Source organism: Cucumis sativus, chromosome 2 (genome assembly GCF_000004075.3).
Source record: "Cucumis sativus cultivar 9930 chromosome 2, Cucumber_9930_V3, whole genome shotgun sequence".
NCBI lineage: Eukaryota > Viridiplantae > Streptophyta > Magnoliopsida > Cucurbitales > Cucurbitaceae > Cucumis > Cucumis sativus.
This window is the reverse complement of record NC_026656.2, coordinates 1,938,951-1,956,692: the sequence shown is the minus strand read 5'-3', so window position 1 is coordinate 1,956,692 and position 17,742 is coordinate 1,938,951. Positions and strand designations below refer to the sequence as shown.

Here is a 17,742-nt window from a genome sequence, read left to right as displayed (position 1 = left end):
TAAGAGAAAATTGCAAATATAGCACTTAAATTTAAAATATTAACGTATATAGCAATATTTTTATAAAAAAATTGCAACTATAGTAAGTTTGTCGGAGTCTATCACGGATAAACTAAATTGCAAATGGTAATAACAAGAGTCTATCAACAATAAAAATATATTTTTCATAGACTTTGTCATATTTACAATTTTTTTAAAATGTTGTTATATTCATAATTTGAATGGCTTCTCATTATACTTATCTTAATAATAAATAAACAAAACCATGGTGTGACGTTTTATTACTATGTTAGTGGCACTTTATTTGCCTTTGAAAAATATTTTTTCCAAATTTAAGAAACAAGAAGCATTTTGAAACTACAACCTTTATATAGGAAAAAATTGAATTGTTAACCATTCAAAAACCAAAAATGCCCCACTTTTCAAAAATCATGAGCAGCTAATCGACCTTTTCGACAACCTTTTGCTGATGTCATGCATATGTGAAATTATCGATTTGCTCTTCCTTCTTCAAAGCCCTCGACTGCATGGGGAATGACTAATCTCACCTTGTTTTCTTTGCTCTCAAATCGCTCTCCTCTGCAACACCTCCAAATCTAGGCATAATTTCCCTCATTTGAGCGCTCGCGAGAGGGGGAGGAGCAGAAGAAGAGGAGAGAGAGAGGAAGAAAAAGAAAGAAAAGGTAATGGAGGAAGAGGCAAAAATAAAATTGAGGTAAGTTGGAAAAATTGCTTGAAGAGGTACAAAATCTTAGATTTTAGAAGGTAGGACGTTTTTCATTTGGGTCCTCAAAAATGAATCTCATCAAAATGGGTCATACATACCATTTTCCTTATATAGATATAGCTTTTAAAACACATACCATTTTCCTTATATAGATATAGCTTTTAAAACTACTCAACTTAAGAAACGAGTCTAAAAGTACACATAAGAAATAAGAAAATGAAATTTAGTAAATAAGCATAATTTCTTAAGAACTTAAAACTAAAACAAAAATGGCTACTAGAATAATGGAGCAAGGGAAGTGTCATTATCTACAAACAAAAAGAGACAACCTCCCAAGCATCATTAACAAAAGAAGAAATGGCAACAGAACAGGCATCTCATAGTCATAGTAGCTGCTTAACTGTGTTTGGGGAGGTAGGGAAAGGGGATTGGGGCCAAATCTTTTGAAAGTAAGGCACTACTTTACAAAAATCCCATGGAATAGAAAAATCACCATGATGGTAAGGAGTCACTTCCAGTGTTTTGCTTTTGATGTTACATTGGTAGATGCTTGTTCCCAACCTAATGAAAACAGAGTCGGAGTTTCGACGAATAAACGATAATATTTGAGTTTCTTTAGAGCGAAGACCTGAATTCGGGTTCTGCTTCCACAGGTCTTTGTAGCTTAATTTGTGTCGTAGCATCCACCGGTACTCATAATGAGTGTCCAATTCCATGGTGTAGGATGATGAGGAATCATCATGTTCCTTGTAGAGAACCCATGTTTCCAATCCAAGCTTCCCACTTTGACCATACTGCAAAAGCCCATCCGATGACACTCCTAAAATGGAGTCCTCGTAGTCCTGAGTCAGCTTACCAGTCGGTAGCTTGATTGAAGTTATGCGCCTTTCTCCGAATCCGGGATCATAAATCGCTAGACTTCGATATGTTCCAAACCAGTGGATAACTCCTTTAATCACAGTGCCTACTGTCCACGGGCTCAAAGCAAAATCTGAAGAACAAACAAGAGTGGATTGCTTCCATGTCCAAGTCCGAGAGGAGAAAGTCTCTATAGAAATGGTGTTAATTACATCAACTCTGCATTCACAGTTTGCTCGAACAACTCTATACACAATATCTCCACAATCTAAGCCGGGGTCTTCTGTAATGAATGCGGTACATAGATATTTGTAGTGCTTTTGAGGTTGAGGAAGTTGGCGTCGGTACTTGGTGACAGAATCCCAGACATAATAATGTTTAGGGTGACGACCACAGAGAAGAAGCCCATCAGAGTAGTCAATAAAATAGCCAAGTTTCCTTAAGATTCCAGATGATACTAAATCATCACTCTCTTGACAAGTTGAAAGTAGAGGTAGAGCTGGCTCAGACCGGGGTCGCCTCACCCCATCTTGTGGTCTGTCAATGTAAAGAAAATTGCATACAAAAAAGCCAAAAAGGCGAGTGTGTGCACCCCATTGCTTTTCATAACTACGATGAAAGGAAAAATTACAAATCAAGGATAGCCATCTTTTGGACACGAGAATAAGTTTGAAAATAGATTTCTCTGGCAAACGAAGGAGGATTTCGGTGAGGATGTCATCACATGCCAAAGCTGAATGAATACTATCGCTAACCATTCTCTTCCCTCTATGACTGGGGAAGCATTCCAATGAGTGTAAATTTCCAGTGTTACCTAAACAAATCAATATGCTAGCAAGTTAAAATGTATTGTATTTAACATTATTGCAATCACATGTAACTAGTTACACTATTGGTAAAAGTTCACAAATGAGTAAAAGATGAAAAGATGAAAAAATACTTAAGAAAATACAATGAATAGCATTGCACATAATGAGAATGAAGATGAGGTCTAAGTATGAAAATTTGATATGGAAACCCTGAATCAAGTTAGCAACTGAGTGCTCTCTTTAAGACACATCTTAACTGGAATGCATTTCTATTTCCTTTGTAATTTTTCGTTTCTACTGCTTTCTTGGAGTTTGTATCTTTTGAGCTCTAGTGTCTTTTCATCAGATCAGTGGAAAGTTTGTTTCATGTAAAAAACAATAAGAAGATGTTAGCAATTGATGATGACATTCTCATATATGAGCCCAAGTTGTTATAACACGACATACTGATGAAAAAAAGCTGCTTAATGAAACTTTATGAATGAAAATCAATGAAGGACAGAAAAAATGGAAAAAAAGAATGTGGCATTGACAATATTCTTTGATATTATGTCCAAAAAACTTGATCTGATGTTTCATGGGAGTATGCTTCCTGATCATCATAATAGAGCTCTCTCAACTTGCTTAATGAGTGAAATATAGAGTTTAAAAGCCACGTTAAAGATTTAAAGCATTTAGAAACCACCAATATTTCATTCCAATATTATTTTTGCATCATGAATCCAATCATTAGTATCAAGAGTTTCAATTGTCTCTTTAGTATATCCAAACCTATAAGTTCTCAAATTCAAACACCAAATCAAACATTTCATATATAATATATATGACGAGAATAACCTTTCATTGAGAAAAAAATGGGAGAATATAAAAGCATGCAAAAAACTAGCCCACAAAAGGAAGGAGCAACCTCTATAGAAAAGGATAAATCCAAATATGCAAAATAACACCTATAGAATAATTACAAAAACATTTGAAACCGAAGTCCACAAAGAAACATGAAAACGAATGGAGACGAAATCTCAATAAAGTCCCTCTTGGCTCTAAAAACCCTAATATTCTGCTTCCCCCACAAAATCTACAAAAATAGCACACACCCCTGAAAACCAAAGACAGCAGACCCTAACCAGAGCAATCATTATAACCCAATAGAAAAGCTAAATTGTTATCGACAAATGTAAAGGATGATACTTATCAAGCCTAATGATTAGACTAGACCAAAGGATCTTCAGTAGCAAACATAAAAGGACAAACTACAAATTTGATCCCTTGGGTAGATTTAGTTTCCACTTGAGCAAGCATCCTGCTTCCTAATAGGAGTCAGAGTAGCTTATGAAAGTTCACTTCGTTCTTTCCTATCTTTATTTCTAAAATACTACTACCTCATTTTAAGAGTTAATCAACTTAACATTTCTTACTCTAATCAAAGAGAAGCTAAGAAGCATGGACACGGATATGACACAACGTGAACACAGCGACATGACATTTTTAAAAATCTAAAACATGACACGACAAGGATACGTTTACTAAAATATTCGTTTATTAAAGGATACGTTTATTAAAATATTCATTTTTAAAAATTATCATTATTGTTATATATGTGTCTTTTTAGTCTACTCAACTAGTGTTCTATGTCTGTCTAACACATTTGTTCCACTAACGAGTGTCTGATAGGTATCCACCAAGTGTTGTAGTGTCCCAAGTGCCCGACACGTGTCAAACACGAACACACTAGGCAAAACTAAAGTGTGCGTGCTTCTTAGAAGTGTAGGATTAAAGGGTAAGCATAAACTTCACCCAGTCATGATAAATGGCTATCAAAGTGAAGGATCCAACATTCAAGGTTCAATCTCCAAATTGAAAACTTAATTACTATTAAAATTTAAAACCTTATCTCTAAATCCCCAAATTGAACTAATTAATTGTTAAAAGCATCCTTAATCAAACTTTTCAAGCAGATTAGACAGTTGAATACGTCAGATGAAATCCAAAACGAAGAAATCCAACCAAGATTTCAATCAACACCAGAATTTGAAACTAGTCATCCTACATTATAAATGACATAATAATGTTCAGCTCAAAACAGATTGAACATGCAACATCAATCACCGATAAATCGTGCAAAAATATAAATGAATATATCATCAAAGACCCAGAACACAACAATCTGAAAGTAACATTCCACCCAGAAATTCAAGAGCAAAAAAATCGACAATCTGACAAAAATTAAACATAAAAAAACCAACCCAAATCCTTCCCATCAGTCTCTTTTTCTCTATTTGTTCGCATAAACTTAAAATTAAAACAACAAGAAATGACAGAAAGCAAAGATGAACAAAACCTATCAAAACCCATCTGTATTCTTCAACAACAAACCAAAAACCCTCTGAAAAAAGTGCAATGAAAAGAGGAAAGAGAGAAAAAACGATCTGGGTTGTTTGAGTGAGAGAGAAATTTATAGATAGCGATTACGAGAGCGATGATCTTCGTACCTGATAGCCGATTGCTTGCAGAAACAGAAGGCGAAGTGGGAGAATTTTTGGCGTAATCCATGGTTAACAGTAGAAGAAAATATTTGGCCAAAAATATAAATTAGCTAAACAAACGGGAAATTGCAAAACGTGTTTTCTTTTTCTTTTTTAAAAGAATATGAAAATATGTCCATATTAATAAAGGTTTTGCCTTTCATAGATGTGGTCAAATAAATTTTACAAATTTCATTCATACCTCAAACTTTTTACTTTTGCAAACGTGACAAAACCATCCATTCATCAAAACGTGAAACAAAAAAGTACAAACATATCTAAAATATAAATATATTTCATACGTTATAAAATATCAGAACAAATAAAGACGGTCTGACACGCTTTAACATATCTTATTCTTAGTTTGTCGCTTATCGTAGTCTTTCTAATAAATTTTTGTTTGATATTTGCCCATTAGAGCTGAGGGCAAAAATCAACCCTAAAATAAGAAAATTTCGACTACTTTCATAATACCTCCGTTTATTGTTGATCACCTAAGCGGCTATAAGAATTTGTGTCACGTTCACACAATAAATATTTAATAAAGTAGTAAATTATTTAATGACACTTGTCAAATAATCAAATTATATTCTTAAACTTTTAAAATTAGAAATTAAGTTATATTGATTCAAATTTTAAAATTGAACCATTAAACTTACACAATTGTATACCCTATAAGTTTGAGAATTTAATTTTTATCATTTGTGAGTTTGTTTTTTACGATTGTTATAGGCTTAAGAACCCAATTTTAACATTTCTAGAAGCTTAATCATGGGCTCAATTATTACTATTAAAAGTTTGAGAGTGTAATTGCTACTAGTAATGATAGTTTAGGGTTGATTTTTACAATTTTTCATTTAAATTATAATTATGCCTTGTATCATTTTTTTTACTTTAGATCTTGGTCAGTTTCTTTAACTATGGATTTCAAGAACAAAGGAAAAAGAAAAATTAAGTGATGAAACCTCTCATAGTTTTGATGTTTAAGTTAGTACTTATTGTTGATGTGATATTAAACTTTAATTAACATTTCGATATTTTCACATTTTCACAAGTTTGACGTTGATACGAGGAAAAACGACATTTCCATTATGTTATGGGTGAAGTCTAGGAATGATTTGGGTCCAACCAAAATCGATAAATGATCATATACTGTGACCGATGATTTGACAATCTTCACTCTTTTCAAAGAACAGTAACATGACTTTCATCTCTACAAGGTTGAAAGTTCAATTCTCTGTCATATAATTACTGTACTAAAAAAAGAGATCTAGTAATTACAACACTAATATGTAGTAGTAATTATAACACTTATATAGTAGTGAGAGAAAAATGAGTGGAAAAAAACTTAGGTTAACCAAATAAATTAAAAACATTATAATAAATGAATTAAGTCATCAAAATAGTTGTATATAAATCATTATGTTACTTCCAACATCATCATTTTTCTACTAGCCAACTAATTAGTTAAGAGCTAAACACAATAATCTCAATAATTATTTAGGACAATTAATTTTCCATACTTCAAGATTAAAATGTATCTTCCAAATATTAGAAATCAAATAGTGTCAATTCCATCTTTTTAGAATGAGTACTCTCATTACCTTTTAATTTCTTTTTGTTTTATTTTATAAAATTAAACATATTATAAAGACACTACTAAAAATTACTTTTCTTGACAATTTTTTTTAAGTATTTATGAAAATAATGGGTAAAAAACTTTTTTAAAAAACAAATACTTATTTCAAAAATAAAAAAAAATTAGAAAACTAAACCTTCATTTTGTAAATATATGGTGATAAGTTTTTTAAACTTTTATCACTATATGATGAGTTTTTTAAAATTAAACCTATGATTATATCTCTTTTATTTTAATTTTTTTTTGTTTTGTTATCTAACTTTTATCAATATTTTTAAAAAACCAAAGGAAATTTTTAAAACAAAATTTAAAAATCTGTCTATATTTTTTTAGATTCAACTAAAAATTCAATTCTCCTATCTAAGAAAATTGAAAAGAAATATGTTTAATTTAAAATACTAATAAAAATAGTTATTAAGTGGGTCTACCATAAAAATAGTATGTTTTAATTTATTGTTTATGCTTAATTTTTTTTTTTTAAAAAAAAGAAAAAGTTAGCAAAGAAAGGTCACTTTCTTACATATAAAAATATAAAAATAAAATGATAGTGAAAAATAAAAGGACTTTGTTAAAGGCTAGTTTTATAAAACTAAAATATATTTAAAGTTGACATTTAAAAGATATTTTAATCTTATTCACCAAGGCTATAATAAGCCTAAAACTTGGTTAGACTTAGTGGTGAAATATTAATTAATTAGGCTGAATGAATATAAGTTAATCAATTATGTATATATATCTCCAAAATAATATTATAATTTTAAGCTTTCATCACCTTTTTAATCCCAACAAAGCTAGTTATTGGTCTCATGATATATTGATATTATTTAGAATCTTAGATGTGGTTTTGAGTGGCTATATGTAAGAATTTAATTAGTGGAGATCACCCTAACAATTCTTTTAATATTATTCACCCTTATATATAATAACATATATTATGTATATATATACTTCGTCTTTTATAGTAATAGTACTTAGAATATTATAAGGGGAAGCATTATTTCATTACGGAAAAGTACCCTACTTTTGGTCTAATAATATGTGTGACATGAACAATCTAAATTTAAGAATTTGAAAAGAAGATACATCCAAAATAGTGAAATTTTCAAGAGATTTGATTTCAAAACATAAGATAAAATTTTATGTTTAACATATTATGTAGATTTAACAATTAACAGTAATTTGTAATTTTGAAATTTCATGATTTTTAGTGAACTTTGTTATTGCCATAAAATAACAATGTTGTTATTTTGGTGACAAAGTATAGGTAAAAAATGGCAGCAAACATACCAAGAACTCTCGTTATGTGTAAATACGAATATACATACGCCATATATATACACACATATATATTAAGTTTAAATTACAAGAAAATATATTAAATTTATAATTATTCATAATGGTTGAAAATGCAACTAAAGTACTACATTAGCTTAATAAGCAGATTATCATGAGTATCAAAACATGAGCACCTATCTTCAAAAATGTTAATCTAAAGCTTTTGGGATTAAAATCAAAGTCGTGAAAGTTATGTTCATATCAAAATAGATAATATCATATCTTCGTAAAGATGTTTGGAGTCTTGTTGGTCCTCAACAAGTGGTATTAGAGTTATACTCTAACCATAGTTAATCGATAGTGAATCCATGCATTGTTTTCTCCAAAGCATATTAGTGGATAAATTTTTTTTTAATGAACCTTCGATGACACAACCACAATATGTGAATATCCATTGTTGAGCATTAAACATATATACAATGTCCCGATCACGAGGAGTTGATATAGTTACCATTACAAAAATAAATATCCTCAATGAGTTGACATGACTATTTAAGGAGTAGTTTATGAAAGGACTACTTTGTTAATTCATCAGGAGAATTGTTGAAAATACGATCAAAAGTTTCACATTGCGCTAGCTAGATAATTAAGAAGAAATATTACGAATATATAAGTAGTGACATCAATATCTCTAAAGGTTCAAGTCTTTTTTGAATTATTTCCAAACTAGGCAATATCATAACAAAACCAAAGTCTCAAAGTGGACAATATCATTATTCCATTTATAGAGATATATACCAAAAATATTTTTTTCTTCGTAAAACATTATTTTTTAGACTTTTTTTTTTATGTTTTTAGAAATAAAAGAACCAATGATATTTCTTCCTCTTTAAATAAACCAACAACTAATTTAAACAAGTATATGTACAATCTAAATGTCGTATAGTCAAACAAGTTGTGTCGTGAGATTAGTCAAAATGCATGTAATTGAGTGATATAAAAAGAATATATGTAATTTAAAATGGTGAGTAGAGATATCATAATTCTTGGATAAGAAACGTTATTGGTTTATTGGAAAGACTATGTGAAGATAGTTTAATGATTAGATTATCAACTTGATGAGTTATAAAAATGAGACGTTTTCCTAATCCATTATGAAAAATCCTTTCTAAGCTCCAACAAAAGGGGTCAATTATATATGCAGTATAACGCAACTAATTCTAAAAACAGTATGATATATGATTACTGCACAATTGATATATGTTGGCTTCAAATTTTAGTATCCCAAAATGATAATTAAATATCTTAATAATTAATAGTAAATAAATAAACTTAAATCTTAATTAAATGTAAAAATGTCAAATAGTTGACTAATTTAGAGCCTTTGAAGATGTATTGGTATGTGAATTAAAATAAAGGTTAAGATTTAAAGTTTTGGTTTTAATACTTTGAACCTTTACAATGATATATATCTAATTAGAATTTGTAATTATATTATATCTTTTAACCTATTCAATATTATACTAAATTCACATACATATATTTGTACAAGATTGAAAGTAATTTAAAGGCTTTATTTATACAGAAAATTTGATTTTATATCTATGAGATCAATCAATAAAGTATTCTTTTAAGTGATTGTCAAAAAATATTTACCTTCGTAGAAAAACCAAATCATAATATCAGAGTTTCATCAACTAATTATAAAAACTTTCATTAATTTTCACCAAGTTTTATGAAAAATGTCCAATTCTACAAAACAATCCATCTAATTTTAATTCTACACCATTTAAATTTAAATTAAAGAAAGATTGTAAGGTTGCTATATGGATTGTTTAATCATGTTATGATTCATTGTCTTGACATGCCATAATTTATTTATTCAAAGGTGGCTTGTCAGTATTAGGAACCCACCATATAATAATTAATTCTATCTTATTATATTGAGCCATGATTTATTAGACTTTATTTATTTTTTACTTGACATGCATCTCATAAATTTTACCTCATCATTATAGTAAAAGTGTTACTCTCGCTCCTATGTAGATTTATTTAAGTCTCTTGTTTGATCATAATTTAATCCTTCCCAATAACCAGTTTCGTTTTTCTCTTTTTACATTAATCATACTTTTATCCTTGAAAATTTATCAATTTTGACATCATTGTCATTTTGACAAAATATGTTATTTGTGTATTTACAAATTATGTACTAGCATGGGTTTTAATTATGCAAATATAATGATATTGTTACGTAATTTGGTTTTTGTAACGTTCATATAATAACGTTATATCTTATTAGTGTGTATCATTATACGATAAAGATGATGTATGTATCATTGATATTTGATATAACAAACATTCGCTAATAAACATTAAATATATATCAATTCGAAAGGATTTATTTTAATGGATTTTGCTCTTCTTTTTTTTTCATTTCCTTCTCTTTTTATTTTTATTTGTAAATTCAAAACGTTACTGTATTAGTAGTTACAAATAATTGAACTTGTATTTTCATATTCCAACTCTAAATTAAAAAATCTCAGATTAAATAGATGATTGAATACAAAAAAAAAAAAGAAATTCAAAATAAAAGAATCAAACTTTTGATAGATTATTCCACACCCAACTAAATTTTATCCATTAAAATTCATTGCAAATATATTAATTAAGAAAAAGGATATAGATTAATGAATAATAATAAACATAGATATATCAATCATAACACAATAATTGATATATTTCACGTTAACCCAAACCATGGAATTGTGTGTATTTACATTGGGCATAGAGAGGGGGAAAAAAGGGGAAAGTTTCATATATAGTTGAAACATATGGAAAAAGAAATTGGGTAATAACAATGTTATATTGATTTATTTATGGACAGGGTTCAATTAGGAAAAGAAAGGTTTGTATTAAAAAGTTAGATGTTTTGAATATAATTTTTTAGGGTAATGTTTTGTTGTGTATTGTGTATATGTGTATGTTTTGATGTGGGGTCGGTGTAGACAAGGACGTGCATCCCACCATCATAAGCGCATGCCACCCCACTCACAAATAAAACCCTAGAATTCTTAATCACCATCCCCACTTCCCCCCTTCTTCATCTTCTTCTTCCTCTTCACAATCTTTTCTTCATTTTTTTATTCAAATAGAGTTAGAGAGGAAAGCAGGTAGCAATGACTTTGTCACACACCCATGCTACTTCCAACCACTTCCCATTTAATTTAAATTCACAAATTATTCAATCACATCGTTTCAGTATGATCGACGGTATTTTTTAAAGTCATCATTCAATTTAACCGTTCAATTAAGATGGATCTAACGCGCTCCTCACATGTAGACTTGAAATATGTGAAAATGAATATTTAATTAGAAAGAAAATGATAGTACATGTCTAGACCACCTTACCTAAATTTATTTTTCTTTCTTCTTCGTTTTCATTTTCTCTTTTTCTTTTCTTTTTTGTGGGTTTATGTTGCAGAATTTCTTCTTCTTTGTGTGTTTTTTATCTCTCTGTCATGCACACACAAGTTTTGATCTCGATAATTTTGTGTTATAGAGTGAGAGAAAGAGATTGGATTCTGAGTGAGAGAGAGGAAAGAGAGATCAACAAGCGAAACGAGAGAGAGATCGAGCAAGAAATCCAAGCTTAAGCTACATGTGAGGTTTCATTTTGGTAATTTCACCCAAATGGTAGATCAAAACTCTTGATTTAAAAAATTTGGGAAAACTTTTGGGGAAATGTCTTTTTTTTTCCCCTCAAATATTGTTTAAGTCATTAACCTAGCTGAAGCCCATATTCAACTGTATAAGAGACCAAAAACATACACATATATATATGTGGCTGTATATATATATTAAAATAAGAACACAGAACACTCACATTACCCTCAACATTTCTAAAAAAACCCCATTTCTCTCTTTCTCTCTCCTCACATACTTTCTTGTCTATCTCAACTCTCTAGGCATCTCTTTGCCTTTTCTTTCCCTCTCCTTCCCCTTCATCATCACTTCAACCTCCCCTTTCCTTAATCCTTCCATTTAATTTACACCTCCCAATACTCTCTACTTATTAATTTAATCCTTTCTTCTCTCTATTTTTTTCCTTTTTTTTAATTATTATTTCTTCTTCTTCTTCCCCCTTTCAACCCCACAATACCATCTTAATTCTTCTTCAGCAGATAAATTATTTTTTTTTATAAAAGAATTCTAACTTTTAAAACTCTGAAAATTTTCAAGATCTGAAAAAAAAAAAAAAGATCTGAATTTTTTGATGATGGCAAACCGGTGGTGGACCTCCGGCCAGATGGGTCTTCCCGGAGTTGATCATACTTCAACAAGCTCCTCTGCTATGAGAAAACCAGATCTGGGAATCTCCATGAACGACAACGGTGGTCCTGTTCACAGTGGTGGTGATGACGATGACGATAGGGATAACGGTGGGGATGAACCTAAAGAAGGAGCAGTTGAGGTTCCAACGCGTCGTCCCCGTGGCCGACCGCCGGGATCCAAGAATAAGCCTAAGCCACCTATCTTTGTTACTAGAGATAGCCCTAATGCCCTAAAAAGCCATGTCATGGAGATTTCTAATGGAGCTGATATTGCCGAGAGCGTTGCTCAATTCGCTCGACGGCGACAGAGAGGTGAAAAAGCTTAAGCTAATTAATAGGTTGCGGTGAATTTAATTATTGATTTTAATTATCTATATATCCATGAGTCACAGAGTTTGTACTTTGAAATTAGGTTAATTTAGTTCACATGAATTCGTGATCCATAACTGGCATGTATGATTGACTTCAGAGAAAAATATTTTCATTAACAGGTGTTTCTGTACTTAGTGGTAGCGGTACGGTTACAAATGTCACACTCCGACAACCGTCTGCGCCTGGTGCAGTCTTAGCCCTCCAGGGACGATTCGAGATACTTTCTTTAACTGGAACTTTCCTCCCTGGACCAGCCCCACCTGGCTCAACCGGACTAACGATCTACTTGGCTGGTGGACAAGGGCAAGTGGTGGGTGGCAGCGTCGTCGGGCCACTCACCGCTGCTGGCCCAGTGATGGTGATTGCTGCAACATTTTCCAACGCAACATACGAAAGATTACCCTTAGAAGAGGAAGAAGAAGGCGGCGGAGTAGGAGCACAAGGGCACACATCGGCAGGCGGTGGCGGCGCAGGCGACGGTTCACCACAAGGCATCGGAGGCGGAGTCGGGGACCCATCAGCTATGACTCCACTGTACAATTTACCACCAAATTTACTACCGAATGGTGGCGGAGGGCAGTTGAACCAAGAGGCCTATTCTTGGGCTCACGGCGGCCGGCCGTCATTTTAAAGCTTCTGATGGGAAAAAAAAACAAAGGTTAGAAAATGTTTTAAGATTGGTGGCTGTTTTGTTATTGCAGCCATGGTTTAGGAAGTTAAAGATATAAAAGATGAAAGAGATGAGTCTCTATATATTTCATGTCTTAGTGTTGATTATAAATATTCAGTGTGAAAAAAAAAAACCCTTAAATTAATTGTTCTATGCAAATACAAGAAGGAGAGTTAATTAACTTTATATTCAATTAATTCCTCTCTTTTTCTTCTAATTTAATTTTTATTTTCTGTGTCTTGATGATTTGGGAAAAACAATTGGATAAAGAAAAAAGAAAATCAAACCTCCATAAACTTCTCTATAAAATATGCATCAAATTGGTAAGAACTATGGCCCATTTGATGAAATGATTTTGTTTCTTTGAAAAATGGATCAGCTTAGTTTTACTAATATATTTTTTTATTATTTATTATAATATTTCTAGTTTTTAGATATAATTTTAACTTTGAATGAAAATTTTTAAAACCTCTACCTCTCAAAAGAAATTATATAAAGAAAATAATACTAATTAATTAAACAAATTTCATTTCAAAAACATAAATTAAACATCTTTATGAATGGGTTCTCTAGTTCTTAATTTGCTACTCATGATTGTTAACAAATAAGGTTTAGGTTTACTTTGAGTATGTATGATCTTCGTTCAAGTTAATTAGTTTGTTGTTGAATCCAAGGGAAATTAGGGTTTGTTTTTCTTTTTGATATCAAGAAGTGAATTACTTTCATTTGTTGCTTTGTTCATTTTTAATTATTCGATTGATGGTTTCAGCTGTAGCTTCATCTTCTAAATCAAATTTGTTCTGATTATTCTAATTATTTCTGTATGCTTTAAACCCACAAAGAACTTTTGTTGTCCAATTAATTTATATGTTTCTCACAACTTCTCGTGATAAAATATTTTTTTCTAAGAAAATTTTTATCAATAATTAGGATCTTAAGAAAGCAATATTAAATAACTTATATGTGTGTATTTTATATAACCCACATATTTTTTTTTAAGAAAATTACATGCTCTACATGGCAATTTTTTCACTTTAAAAAAATGGAAGAACTACTATTTTAAACATAATTATCAATCATAAACAATCTCAAGATATTTGGTACAAAAAAAACTCATTAGAATTTGATTAAACCTTTTTATGTTTTTCTATTTAATTATATATTTTAGACATTATTTTAATAATTGTAACTAAGTTTTCTATAACTTTAATATATTATTAGTTACTTTATAACCTCATTTATTTACTGCTATCTATATCTATAGCTATGTGTGTGTGAGTTTATTATTAATTAAGATGTAAACATTTGATCATCATGTTTTCTTGTAAGGCATATACTTGTTTGTTGCCATTTTAGCTTTATACCCCACCTCCCATTATCACCACATTAGCCAAAGCAATTCTAAGAGTTAATTATATAATATTAAATCAACAAGAAAAAAAAAAAAGTAGCAAATGGGGTGGAACTCCCAATGTTCTGTTTTGTACTTTTATATATACAATTCAAACAAAATTTTCTATAATATATTATTAAAATATGGATGAAACTATGAAAATGTTAATTTACAATTGGGTTTCTTTTATGGTTTTTTTTTTAATAGCAGAGTGCACTTAATTACGGATGAAATCTATTTGATATGTTTATTTAAAAAAGAATGTTAATTTACAAAGCTAAACTTTACTGCTTAGGGTAAAATTTTCAAAATTAAAAATTTAAGTTTTCATTTGATTAGACATAAACTTTAATTAAATTTATTTCCAATTTTTTTTAAAGCATATTAGGTATAAAAATTCATTGACGTATTTGGTACAAAATTAAAAGTTAAAGAATCTATTGTAAGCACTTGACATGTTGAAGACTAAAATAAGATTATATATAAAACATAAAAGTTAAGAGACTAATTAAACTTGTGTGTTAACCAAATAAATTACTGGACAAAAACTATCTTTTTGTATAGTTATCACCAATAATCTTCTTAACATCAAGCTAACGTGATTGATTTTTGAGTGAAAAAGGTAGTGATTTCTGACCCTGTTGACAAGTAAAGGGAAAATCTTAACATGAGATAAATAAGTGTCATAGATGGAATTACATAATTATTGAAAATTTCATGTCAAAGGAGACAACTTTTTCTTGTAGAACATAAGAAAAAAAAAAAAAAAGGTGTGGGACATGGGAAAGAGATAACAATTAAATTAAAGGTGAAAAAGATGAAGGGGAATTTAGAAAGAAAAGAGAGGAAAATTTTAAAAGTATATATGAATAAAATATATTTAAATTGGTGTTTGGTGCTAAGTTTTTAAGAAAGATAAGGCCACACATATAATATAATTTAATTGAAGGGGTTCCTTTGTTGCATAGTGGGGGAGGGGTTTGGGGAAGGTAGCTAAGCCATCATGAAAACTGATGTAATTTTTTATTTTATATATAGAGAGGTGCAATTTCCCTAGACATAAATTGTTGTTGAAGCTAGTGATGAATTGTTTCTTTCAATAACAATATATATCACTATACTTATGGATTTCTCTATTTTTAAGTTCTTTTCTTTTCTTTTCTTTTATTATTTTGATTCTATATGTGTCTAAAATTGTATCTTTATTAAAATAAAAGTAATTATACACATCCATGAAACGAATCTAATTAACAAGTAAGGACAATAAAGTTGTTGAGTTGGATATATGTTGGGGAGTTATTATCTATTGTTGACCTATTTGGAAGAATCGATCAGATTATGATAAACACATAGATATAGTTTGGGACGGGTGTATAGTTGGTAAGAGTTGAAGAAAAATCTCACTCATTCTTTAAACTAACATGCTTAAAACACAAAGTTGTAAGAAAAAAAATAAATATCTATTGGTGTCTATTACTTGATAATATATAAGGCAATAAATAGTTGTTGAGTTGATGAGAGAAAATTATTATTTTATCTTATTTTAATGTATTTCAAAATATCTCATTTTTATATAAAATAATTACTTATATATATATAGAAAATATTTTCAGAAAAAAAATAGGGTTTTAAAAATTTATAGTTGTGCTTTGACTATAATTTCAAAAGTGATATTGAAATTAAAGTAGATTAGAAATGAAGAAAAACAGAAAGCTAAAAAATAAACCTTATCAAACAAATAGTTGTTTATATATATATATATATATATATATGCAAGTAGGCGTTTTTACATTTTGACTTTAATTTTTAATAATTTTTACAAAATAAAAAATTTGTAAGAAAATCTTATCAGATAAATTGACTTTTAAAAACAAAGCTATTCTATCCAAACTCTAAAAACAACTATATATATATATATATAACCAATTGCTCAAATAACAATATTTTTATTTTATATATATATATAACCTATAACCTAATTAATTATATATATATTTTACCTCCTTTTAAGAACAATGCTAAAATATTTTTATCTAAACTAGTTATATATTAGCTTGGAATGTATAGGGAAAATTTAAAAAATTCTAAAATAATTTTTAATTAAAAACAAATAAAAAATTCACGTAAAGTTAAAAAAAAAAAGAAGAGAGAATTATTTATTGTACAGACAGGAATCGTCAAAACACTAGAAGAAATCTTACCTTTATCTTTAATGTAAGGTGGAGAAAATGAAAATTGAGTTTTTAGTTTTGTTTTATTATTAAATATTTATGTTTATATTTTAATAATTACAAATATTTAATAACTAAAATAGTTTTTGCTTAAACAAAACCAAAAATTTATGTATTACTATTTGAAACGTCTAAAAAAGTTTTTTTTTTTTGAAAAATATATACTATGGGTCAGTAGGTGCACCAAGATATCTCCACTAGGTGTACATGTGGACACCTCTTTAGCACTCTCATCATTTCTGTTTCATTAATAATATGAGTCAGTACAAGAAGTAAGGAATACAAAAAAGGTAGAGAGAAGCCTATGAGACCCAAAACCCCAAAGCCCCGATGAAAGCATTAAAAAGCATTGAAGTTTAAAGTTATGCTACTAGCAGAGTGTATAGTTTCTGAAAACGGGCAGAGTGACTAGTCCAGAAGCCAGTGAGAGCTTGGATATCTTCTCATAACACCGGTAGAGATATTTCTTTCCTGTTAAATTAAATATCCTCTTATTTCTTTCGATCCATATAGACCATAAGGATTTTAAAAAATTATCTAAAAAGAAAGTTTGAACTCTTAAGGTAAAAAACGAGAGAGAGAAAACACATTATTAAATATATAGTAGTGGAAAAAGAAAACGAATGCTAATAAGCTAAACTTAAATAATTATCAAAAGAGAATATAGTAAAGATAGATTAGGATTAGGTTATAGTAATTAGACAAAACTAATAGGAATGAAATGGTTAAATGAAAAGAATCCTAGGGTTCTTGGGGCAACAAGGGAGGACCCTCTTCACATGGAATCACATGTCACTGCCCTATGAGTAAATTTAACTCTCAATATGTATATAATATATTAATTTTGAAATCACTTTTGCTTACAACATTCTATTGGGTGAAGGTGTCAATACCCCCCATGGAGCCCACTAAAAA

General features: G+C 29.6%; 2 protein-coding genes across 5 annotated transcripts; one reads left to right on the top strand and one right to left on the bottom strand.

The window, feature by feature from the left end:
- Positions 1-923: 923 nt before the first annotated feature.
- Positions 924-5,037, bottom strand: LOC101206851 (F-box protein At5g03970). 4 transcript variants are annotated; one of them, XM_031881421.1, is made up of 3 exons: positions 4,884-5,033; positions 2,526-2,729; positions 924-2,399 (listed from the first exon to the last, which is right to left on the bottom strand). In XM_031881421.1, exons 2-3 carry the CDS (start codon positions 2,554-2,556, stop codon positions 1,111-1,113), a joined length of 1,320 nt encoding a protein of 439 aa, XP_031737281.1. In that variant the 5' UTR covers positions 2,557-2,729; positions 4,884-5,033; the 3' UTR covers positions 924-1,110. The 4 variants fall into 4 exon arrangements, with proteins under 4 accessions (XP_031737281.1, XP_031737282.1, XP_004139251.2 ...); XM_031881422.1 differs by having other exon boundaries at positions 2,652-2,729; XM_004139203.3 differs by lacking the exon at positions 2,526-2,729 and having other exon boundaries at positions 4,884-5,037.
- Positions 5,038-11,695: 6,658 nt separating this feature from the next.
- LOC101220902 (AT-hook motif nuclear-localized protein 19) lies at positions 11,696-13,404 on the top strand. The gene is made up of 2 exons (XM_004139340.3): positions 11,696-12,473; positions 12,653-13,404. The coding sequence occupies exons 1-2, from the start codon at positions 12,104-12,106 to the stop codon at positions 13,162-13,164; spliced, it is 882 nt and encodes a 293-aa protein (XP_004139388.1). The 5' UTR covers positions 11,696-12,103; the 3' UTR covers positions 13,165-13,404.
- The last annotated feature ends 4,338 nt before the right edge of the window (positions 13,405-17,742 follow it).

What these genes read in the sequence shown, in the direction of transcription:
- LOC101206851 (XM_004139203.3), bottom strand. Translation starts at nt 4,944, where the DNA reads ATGGATTACGCCAAAAATTCTCCCACTTCGCCTTCTGTTTCTGCAAGC. An exon ending in TGCAAGCAATCGGCTATCAG is followed by an intron (nt 2,400 to 4,883) that starts GTACGAAGATCA and finishes TGATTTGTTTAG; the next exon opens with GTAACACTGGAAATTTACAC.
- LOC101220902 (XM_004139340.3), top strand. Translation starts at nt 12,104, where the DNA reads ATGATGGCAAACCGGTGGTGGACCTCCGGCCAGATGGGTCTTCCCGGA. An exon ending in CGCTCGACGGCGACAGAGAG is followed by an intron (nt 12,474 to 12,652) that starts GTGAAAAAGCTT and finishes TTTCATTAACAG; the next exon opens with GTGTTTCTGTACTTAGTGGT.